Source organism: Populus trichocarpa, chromosome 1, assembly GCF_000002775.5.
Source record: "Populus trichocarpa isolate Nisqually-1 chromosome 1, P.trichocarpa_v4.1, whole genome shotgun sequence".
Lineage (NCBI taxonomy): Eukaryota > Viridiplantae > Streptophyta > Magnoliopsida > Malpighiales > Salicaceae > Populus > Populus trichocarpa.
Window position 1 is genome coordinate 342,654 of NC_037285.2, and position 10,917 is coordinate 353,570.

Below are 10,917 nucleotides of genomic sequence, written 5' to 3' on the forward strand. Positions count from 1 at the left end.
GTGGATGGTAGTAATAATCTTACATATAGTACAATAGCAAATAGCATCCATTCGTTTCTAAAATCTTTATCCATTCATAATTTAAATAAAAAACTTTCCATCTCCAATTAATAAGAAATTTAAATTCATATATCCTCTAGCTTGATTAATAATTTTTTTAATAGACTGATTCTGCATACCATACTTCTAACAAATCATCATTAATTGATCATTAATGGCAATTTAATTTCTTTTAACCCTAATAATCCAGCCAACATCAAAACAAATATCCCATTTTGTTGATTATATTAATATGCAAGTACACACATAAATATAATTAAATTGAAAATCAAATCATATCAAATGAATGATAATTCTATAGATGGATGAATATTAGGGTGTCGTCACATGCACTCCCCTTGTAAGGCGATTGCCTATTTATCAGTATCTTTCCTATTCCACATTAAACCCAACAAACCTCACACCGTCTGATCCCAAGAAGAAATTACTCTCAACACAAAAAAAAAAAAAAAAAAAAGAAGAAGAAGAAGAAGAAGAAGAGAGAAGAGTCCCCTAACCTACCCTACCCTCATCCTCCTCCTTTCTATCCATCAAACCTCAAGCTCATCATATCATCATCACACGACATTCTACATATACACATATACAACATCCTAGATATTACTACAACTCAAAAAACAAATATAGAAAGAAAACAAGAAAAAGGTAGGTAAGCTAAAGCTTAGTTGAACCCATCGATATATCGAGTATACTTCCAATACATTATTAATCAAGATGAGAAAGCCAACTTCAGCTACAACAGCAGAATCAGCAGCAAAGACCACCCCATGCTGCATCAAGGTAGGGTTAAAGAGAGGACCGTGGACACCAGAAGAAGATGAACTCCTTGTTAACTATATCAAGAAAGAAGGTGAAGGTCGGTGGCGAACTTTACCCAAGAAAGCCGGTCTCCTCCGCTGTGGCAAGAGCTGCCGTCTCCGCTGGATGAACTACCTCCGCCCTTCTGTTAAACGTGGCCAGATCGCCGATGATGAAGAAGATCTCATTCTCCGCCTCCATCGACTCCTAGGCAATAGGTAATTACATATACTATATATCCCACACAGGAATTAAGACAAATACAAATATTTGTATCGGTTAATTTTGTTTTTAGTCTTTTTTTAATACAATCTTTTTCTGGGTTTGTCTTAAATTCCTTTTTTCTGAATTGGGTCTCTTTCTTTTAGGGTTTTGTTTTTTTGGTTTAGTTAGTATAGCTAGCTAGTTTTAGGGTTTCACTGTATATATGTTGTGGATTGCTCGTGAAAGAGATTTCCTTCACTTTTTTTTTGTTCTTATTAGAGTTTGGTCAATTAACATTCGAGCTGGTTTTGATCCATGTATAATTTACGTGAGCTCTCTCTTCAATTATTTTATAGCTAGTTTAGCTCGAAACCTGCATGAATCTGGTTTTCAATGAATCATGTGCTTGAATCTTGTAAACGATCTGTGTTCTTAAATTTCACCTTCTTCTTCGTTCAAGATTTGAGCTAGAAAGGAAATGTATATCACTTTACTTTGAACAAATTTTAGCTAGATCTTAGCTTGGACTAGCTACTTGTGTTGATTTGGTCAATGGGTTGTTTCTTTAGGTGGTCATTGATAGCTGGGAGAATTCCAGGGCGTACAGATAATGAAATAAAGAATTACTGGAACACGCACCTGAGTAAGAAGCTGATAAGCCAGGGAATTGATCCAAGAACCCATAAGCCTCTCAATCCTCAATCTTTTGATCAATCAAAACCTTCTTTGTCGAAGGCGAATCTGCACCAAGCACGCCTAAAAGAACCTATTAAGAATATTGTTTCTTCTGGTTTGGAAGAAGCTACTAGTGGCAGTACTCGCATAATCAACAGAGAGAATGAGTATTTTCAAAACAACATTAATGCCCACCTCGATGATCAGTATCACGCCGACCATTTTATTGCAAGTCATGGCTATACAAGTTTGCTGAATTATGATGGTACTTCTGGGATGGATTTGAAAGGCGATCAAAGTCTTGGTATTGGAGAAGCTGATCAAGATATCAATTCCGGCACCGACGATGTGTTTTCGTTCCTCAATTCACTCATAAATGAGGAGGCTTTGCAACAACATCAAATCCTTAATGTGCCTAATGTGAATTGTGCACCACCCAGTTCAGATCCTTTTGTTTCAATTGCTGCCACAACATTTGGACTCGGAACTGGCTGGGAATCTACTCTCATGTCTTCTGCTTTTAACCAAAATGAATCCAAATAGGGTTTATCATGACCATGTTGAGTAGTCTATCATAGTCATCTATGCTTCTATTAAGCTATGAAATTACAGTTGGTAATCAGTTTACAAAAACATAAAAAAAAATGCCAGGATTTGGTTTGTTAATTATGTATTAACTCTATCTACTGTTATTGTTCTACATCAGCATCCTGTTTATCTTTCGCTGTTGTGTTGTATTTGTAAGAACATGAATGAATAATTTGTTCTTGTATCCAAAATCTTGGCCAAATTAACAATGTATGATATTATAGATTTGTGTGCATGTGGATATCTTTCATTTCATAATTATAGTTCTTATGATTGCAAGTCAGCTTGTATCAAATCTCTCTTGAAATCAAATAGAGATAGTATAAAAAAATATACTCTGGTGAAACATAGGTGCAACCGTACGTAGTGCACTGTTTTGTCAAACGGACACTAGGTTGTTCAACCAATTATTGTTCAAATCAAAGAAAAGAAAAGGTACGCACTTCAAAGAAATATTTTCATTATCCATGGATCCTACTTCTTAGATGCTATGCTAAATATGGGAGGAATTTATATTGTAATATTTTCCATTTCCTGATTTTTAGACATCAATTTTTTGTTGATTCACAGATAGATGGATAAAAATTAAAAATAAACATGCTATAATTTCAAATGTAGTAACTAAATTTATATTGGAGAATTAAGGGAGGGAGTGTATTCATATTTTCAAGAATATTAATCACCACAGCATCTATCCCTTCGTGTATGCATGTGAAAATAGAAGTATATATAATGATTTATACATTTAATTAATATTGTTAAATCAATCATGTAGCTCGAGCTTCATTTAAACAGGAATCTAGGTATTTGAACCTTGAAACTCCCAATCTCTCATAAAAAAACTGTAATTAGGTTCACAAATCCAACCTCCAAACAAGTTACTAAGATATGTACTTGAACTTTTTTGCATGTTGGTTCAATGATAGAACCATAAGCGAATGTTGGACACTCTAAGTAATTGCTATGAGATGCTCAATGATAGTAATTAAAGCTGTTACCTTCTCTGGATTGATGAGAACTTGAGAGAGAACCTGGTGTTTGGAGCGCTTTCCATGCTAGCATGGTCACAGATTATCAAGAACACTTTGTTGGTGTTTTGTTCAACAAAGATACATCAATAAGTTTTAACACCTCGTAACTTGGTTTTTGAGGTTGTATATTGATCAGTACCATCTACAACGGTTGATGAAAGGTAATGCAAAGATGTGGACAGATTAAAAAGCATGAGCTAGCAATTGAGTTCACCTAATGCTATATAAGAACATGAAGACTCCAAAAAGGCAACAGATGATTGTTTTTTCTTTGTTTTGGCGGTTACAAGACGATGATTGTTAATTAATATGATGGAAGAAAAGACCATTATTCTCGCTCGAGTAATTAATATCACTATGAGAGCACGTACGATAGTCTCCCATTTAAGAATATTACCAAAGTTTAGAGTCATGTATGTAAGATCTACCACTTGTTAGATTCAGCATTTTCTTGTATTTATTGTTTTATAATTTATTGTATTTATTGTTTTAGAATAGAAAAGATAGATTAACTTCAAAATTTTTGAAAAATTTATTTTATATTTTCATTTTTGTTTTATACAATAATCAAACACAAGTTTTTGAAATTTTGAAACTAATTTGGAATGGACTGTTTTAGGATCATGAAAAGCAAGACTACAAAGTTAGTTTATTGTGAACGTAATCGATCAGAAGGCTCTAGCTAGCTAGCCAGCTTCTATTTCAGATCAAGTTGATCAGTGACATCGCAGCATTATACATTTATGCATGCAATCAGACTTTCTGCTCACCTATCAACTACGTTCTGATGCTATAAATGTGTAATATTGTACGCTTGCAACTCGCAAAAGTTAAATCAATGGTGATTGGGCTTCCCATGCATGCAGACTACTCATGTGATCCTCTACTTTCTACGCACCTTAATTTGACATATCTTACTTCAGTCTGATTGTATCTGAAAATTGCTTGACGTTCTGTGCATGCACATGAGGCATATATATAGTGTGTACATTATACATGTGGCCTATATATAACATGTATTTAAGATTACTACCTGCATATGCCATATACTATTGTACATACCACGTAATTGTTTCTACGAAAATTAAGAATTAACATGTTAATTTTGATTGTTTGATATTCTCTAGGCATTCTAAACTTTCCTATGTCTTAATTATATATATATATATTGTCTAACTCATTCAGATTTCATACAAATTTTCCAACAATTAAATGAAAACGAGGGCCTTAAGGTTACAAATTATGCATCCTTTAATTAACATACATGTGATTTGATGTTCCATATCAAATTCACACAAGATCCTTAAACTAGGATATATATGATCATACGAGGTAGAGTCCTCAATTCTACAGAGAATGCTTTCAGTACATGCATGTGATTAGTTGTTCAGTTGAATGTAATATATATATAGATGAAGGAAATATAATTTGGGTTTGTAATATTGCCAAAGATCAATGAATATGAGGACATGTTTGGGAATGTGGACATAGCTGCATGCGGTGCAACCCACTTTCCCAGCACTGAATAACTTAAATCTTGGATCTATAAATACACGAGATCTTATTATAAATGTTTTGATGATATCTTTGAGATTTCTTAAAGAGATTGAAGATACTTAATTTAAATATTGATAGGAAAATATCCCTACTCGTTATTTTTCATAATATAAAGAACTATCTTGGGTGGAGAAAACACTTACTAGTCGCACATTGGATGAGATTTGAGTACATGCATGGGGTAGACAGACATGCTGCATAAACGTTGCCCTCTACATTCAATTGTCTCGACAGTACATCACATGTGGTTGCAAATTCAGCCTCCTGAAAAACATGAAGAAAGTAAGAGCATCAAGAAACCTAGCTGCAGTCGCAGGTAAGCAGATTGTAAGAATTCAGGCAATTAATATATGATGCAGCCATGCATGTCTGTTTTCTTAAGGAGTTTCCAAACGCTCTTTAATTAGTCAAGTAAATTCCATGCATTAAAAACAAACCAAGTACCCAACACTGAACTTAGATTTGTAATAGGGCCAGCAGTCTGTAGTCTACCTCTCTTGGATTGTCATGGGCTCGAGGATATGGGTCTTTTTTCCAGTCCGAGCTTAACCGAAATCTCATTTGTTTCCTAGCTAACAACCAATCCCAAGGTCAGTTTCTGAGTCTTCTCTCTTCTAACATTCAAACCAGGTTTCGAATTCCACCCAAGAAATAATCACGATCGCAAATCTCCACCCCAAAAGATTTTTATTTAAAAATATACATTAATTAAAGAATAATATAAAATCATTCTTAATTAGAATTCCACCTCACACAATAAATAGTTTAACCTTCTGCATTGAACCGGTTGTGTGAGAAACTCAATCGATCTTGACTGATAGTTTGATTCATATTCCTACCCCCTCTCCGTCGACTTTAAACATAATTTTCTTATAACACACCAACAAATGGACGACTTAGCCTCTCCATTTTAAATATTTATAGCTAGGAAGATGCATATAACTAACAGTCAGAACCATTAGCAATTATATTACTCTAACAACCTTGCATTAATATCCACTAGCTAGTAGAGCACAGCATCCACAACTCCAAGATGAACTTCCCTTAAAAAAAAAAAAAAAAAAGACATGGACAATACCGATTATTTTAATTAAAAACTGTCCATAAAATAGTGGCCGAGGGTGAGTAAATTACTTTCTTGGGTGACAAAGTAGATGGGAGTTAAATAAAACACAAATATTTTTTTAGGGATACGTGAAAGATACTGTTTGAAATTGAATTTCAAATAATGTTTTAGTTAAATTCAAATTTTTTTATTTAATTTTTAGATCTTTTTTACATGTTGATGTCATAAATGATTTTTAAATATATATAAAAAATATCATTTTGATGTATTTTTGAGCGAAAAGTACTTTAAAAAATAACTGTTACTACATTTCTAAACACTCTAAAAATAAAAAAAAATAAAAATTAAATAAGTTAAGAATTAAATAGAAATTGAAAAATTCCGAGGGGACCATGTTCAAACTTTTGGTCGATTGCATATTGTGACTTCAAGATACCTCAAAGATGATATTGACATTAATTTACATATTTATAAAATATGGGCAGAAGAAGAACACACACACACACACAGCATACCTTTGCTTACAAGAGCTTAATTTATAGCAGTTATTGTTAGATCTTCAGGCCAAAATCATCTGACCTTATATCCACAAGACTCATATCTGACCCTCCACTCTAACTACCAGTCTTCTATTACAGCATCGGATTGGTAGCTGGTTGGTTGACTTGTTGCTCCCATTTGAGTTAAAAGCGAGTTATGAAGCATATGCAGAGGTTGACCCTTTATTTCCTTTTATAACTTTTGTTATCCAAACTTTACAAGGAAACCCAGCAATATTAGTTATGTATATATACATGTATGTATACACGCGTGGGCGCAGACATGTATAGTGGGTGTTCTTCTTCTTCTTTTTTTTTGGTGTTCTTTTTTTTGTATAGTGGGTGTTCTTATATATATGTGGGGTGGTTTTGGGGGGCCTGCGCATGGTTTTGGATACATTTTTTAAATTTTCTGATAGGAACAATGTCCCACATAAAATTTCTAATGTCGTACAAGATATATAGGGAATTAGTTTATTTTTCCAACCGTAAACTCAAATATACTAACTTAAATCATACGGTACACAGGCATGGAGTAGACCTATATATTGGGCTTCTGCAACCTAGCCTTCTTGGCCATCTATGTACAGTACCATCTACTCCAACAAAGCTTATTATAATACAATCGGTTAAACTAGATAAAAGTTTGACCATCATAATAGTTTTGCTAATCTTCCTTCTTCAATTGATTAGTGCAACATTATTTTGATGATTCGAACTCTTTTTTTCCCAGAAGTTGATGGTTTAATATATAACAAGATGAAAAGAAACAAAACACCAACATGTTCATGTTCATGCCTTCTTCATGTCATGACAGACCCCCTGGGCAAGAGTGCTTTAACATGGAAAACGAAGTTGCCTCTATCAGAAACAAGGAAGGCTATATATATGAGAAAACACATGAAATAAGCGAATTCTTCATGAAATATAACATCCATGTATAGCTATCAAAATTACAAAACAGTTCCATTGATATTTGTTAACTGATTTAATTTCTTTGATAACAACCGAGACAAGCATGAGAAAAAGCAAGAAATGGACCAAGAACAATAACAAGAGATAATTAGGAGGTGCTAGCTAGGAAGAAGTGGCTTACCTGGGTATACCGTGAAAATCGACCATTTAAATGAAGTCAGTGGAAAGATCCGAAGCTTTTTGTGAAATGCATTTTGGTAAAGGATGGAAGAACGATCAAATGGATCATGCATGATGAAAATGTTTTTATGTAGAGAAAGAAGAGGCTGAGAATTCTTGCGTTTTAATTTCCATGTGAGAAAGTATCAGAGTTCTGATTTTCAAATTAAATGTTCTCCTTTTGTATGAAGAATGAAGCACAGTACTGGTACACCTGTAGGTTTCCATGTCTACAAGCCAGGCAAAATGGGCCTTATACGAGGGGAAATTGGTATGTCTCGGCTGAATTTGACCAGTAGATTTGTGAATAATTTTGGTGGGCGTACTTGCTAAGCAGGTAATTGACAATAGGGACTAACCAAACGTTCTAAGGTGAAATGGTCAGATTTTGTTGGACAAACCAACCTTTCCTTGCCATCACTATACATTCCCTAATGCGTGTCAGCCAAAGGGTCAATGGCCTGCTATTTTGAAACCAGTCTGTTAATATCCCTGAGCATCCTCCATGGACAAACGTTTGGTGTGCCTTATGTTATACTATAGATTTTAATGGGAAATAGATTTATACGATAACTATATGATAATTAGATTAATTGAAAGAAACTCAGAAAATAAGAGTTACTATCATATATATATATATATATATATATATATATCATGAATACATAATTAATTCTACAATCATGTATAACAAGTCATTTATTATGGACATGAGATCGTGAAAAGAACTCTAAAAAACAAGAGGTTATTAGCAGTTAACATGCAATTAGTGGAGAACCTTGAAAGGTGAGGGGAAATCGGCAATTGACGTTACTATATAAGATGGATTGCAGGGAAGATCATCATCAACAATTCAATAAAAAAACCTTAAATCATTACATTGCAGTTCTATTAAGATCTCAGGAGATAACTCTGCAAATGATATAATAGTAGGCGATAATCAAGTAGGTTTGAAATTTTCTTTGTAATCAATAGGCTTGCATTTTTAATCTCATAAACCAAAAAAATCAAAAAGATGTTTCATAATCCAGGAGTTCCAATTCGTGGATGTTGTCATAACTCAATTTTAGGATCCCCAAAATTATCTCTTCTCATGTATACATAACTTTTTACTATTTTACTTTAATTCATTAAAAAAAAATGCATTAATAATAATTAATAACAACAACAATTCGAAACACAAGGAGACAACCTATAAACCGCAGAAGATCAAGAAGTTAGAAAGATGACAATATTGGGATATTTTAAGAATAGGGTGAAGAAATACTGGATTTGAGACAAAGTAAGATTGTAATCATTTTTTTTATACTAAAATTATAATAATTAATTAAGTTTAAGAACTTAATTAAACTTTTAATAGGTTGGTTTGATTCAATTAAGGAGTTAATTGAAAAGCAAATAATTTTAAAGGTCAATTTGACCAAGATTAGAAGAATTAATTGAGTTCAAGGACTCAATTAAATTTCTAACAAGTTTCAAGGGTTCAAATCAAAGACTTAATTGATAAAAAAAATCAATTTTTAAGGCTTAATTTGAGTCAATTCACATAGATTGAAAGAATTGGGGCTTCATTGATACTTTAAGGGGCTAAATTGATACAATCAGGGGTTCGATTGTAAAAAATTAAAAGTTTAATGGTTGTTGGAGGTTAAAATTAAAGATTTTCATGACCAAGAACCAATTTGTAAAACACGCGCAATGCTAGGGACCTAACTTGATCAAGGTAGGGACCAATTTGAAAGAAATTAAAAGCTTGACATTTATTAGTGATCAGATTGAACAATTTAAAAACCAAAGACTAGTTTGAAAAAAAACGCTCGAATAAAAGGAGGTAATTTGAATTTCTCAGGGACACGATTGCACAAATTAAATCAAAAGTTTAAAGGCTAATCGAAGGCATAAATGATGAAATCAAAATGATAAGGACTTAATTTGAAATTTTCCAAATCCTAATTTAACAGAACCCTAACTTATAGGGTTTAGCATAACGACATCGTTCAGGGCACTATGCATCCTCTTTCTTCAATTTTGGCTGATTAAGTAGGCATTTTTGGACGAATAAATATGAAAATTTCGACCACCTCTTGGGCTCCAACCACCACCGATCGACAGAGGAGTTTCCTCTCTTCAAGGTGGTGCCACCCTTGTTTGACATTTGTACATAACCTGCCATGTGGAAGCCTTCAACTTCTTGTACCAAGTTAGCTTTGACTCGTTCAGAAATTTTGATTATTTTTTGTCCAATTTTGAATCAATGGCAAAAGAGCTACAAGTCTCCAAATGAAGTGTGGTTTGATTCTAGTTGGAGGGAAACATCTCCTCTACAACATCTATGGTCGATTTTACTCCAATAACAACTCATCAACCACGCTTAAATCAAATAAGGGACACCTTCAGTTAACCATTATGTGGACTAGTTTCAGATCTTTTTGCCAACCTTTCTAGAAGCTCCTACAGTTTGTTAGGGACCTAAAAACAAGGAAAACTAACAGAAAAGAGAGAGAGAAAAAAAAATCCTTAACGGAATGGAGAGGTGAATTCTCTACATGCTAGTTTCGGGGGGGGGGGTACTGTTACATTGATTTTAAGTTTTCTTTAAAGCATGTTTTTGCTCCTGGTTGTGTCTGAGTTTTTGTGTGATGTTGAAATGCTTGGTTTGGATCCATGTTTTGCATAATGAATTTGTTTTTTGACTTGGCAGCTTTGAAGTTTGCATTTCGTGTATAAATAATAATGATTTGATGTTGTTCTTTTGTTTATTTAAGATCCAAATAGGTTTAGTTTTGATGATGTGTTTTGTTAGGGCTAAAGATACATGTTATAGAGGTCGAATACATGTTTGCTGGGTTTTTAGTCTGTTTGTCTTCTTCCTGGGTATATGGTCATAGTATTCAGCATATGAACATGACTTTAGGTACTAGTTTTAGAACCCGTTTTGATTCAGTGTTGGTTTGTGCAAGTTGGCGTACGATTATTATTCAATAATTTAGGATTTTTATGCATCAATAACACGCTTTACTAAGTTTTAATTTTAAGGTTTTGGTTTCGAACCGAAACCCATTCTTGACAAAATCGTGTTTGCTGAATGTTAATTTATTTCAACAAACCTTTGATTCTTGTTCTATAAATGATTATAAACAACACTATATCTTTATTTACTTAAAACCTTATCTTTTTTGTTCATCACGTTTCGGGGTTAACGGGGAACATTCATCATGTGGAAGTGGAAAACCTACCCCTGTTCCCTTAAGGAATAGAACTTGTC

At 33.5% G+C, this 10,917-nt stretch overlaps 1 protein-coding gene and 1 long non-coding RNA gene across 6 annotated transcripts; one reads left to right on the forward strand and one right to left on the reverse strand.

Moving 5' to 3' along the window:
• Positions 1 to 336: 336 nt before the first annotated feature.
• On the reverse strand, positions 337 to 7,925 carry LOC112324512 (uncharacterized). Of its 5 annotated transcripts, XR_002978410.2 has the most exons (5): positions 7,615 to 7,924; positions 5,057 to 5,177; positions 1,933 to 2,251; positions 1,702 to 1,818; positions 337 to 1,065 (listed from the first exon to the last, which is right to left on the reverse strand). It is a non-coding gene; the product is annotated as an uncharacterized LOC112324512 (long non-coding RNA). The 5 variants fall into 5 exon arrangements; XR_002978412.2 differs by having other exon boundaries at positions 337 to 1,803; positions 7,615 to 7,925; XR_002978405.2 differs by having other exon boundaries at positions 337 to 1,818; positions 7,615 to 7,920.
• Positions 775 to 2,560, forward strand: LOC7483247 (transcription repressor MYB5). Its single transcript, XM_002297598.4, has 2 exons — positions 775 to 1,076; positions 1,632 to 2,560. The coding sequence occupies exons 1-2, from the start codon at positions 775 to 777 to the stop codon at positions 2,278 to 2,280; spliced, it is 951 nt and encodes a 316-aa protein (XP_002297634.1). The 3' UTR covers positions 2,281 to 2,560.
• Positions 7,926 to 10,917: the final 2,992 nt, after the last annotated feature.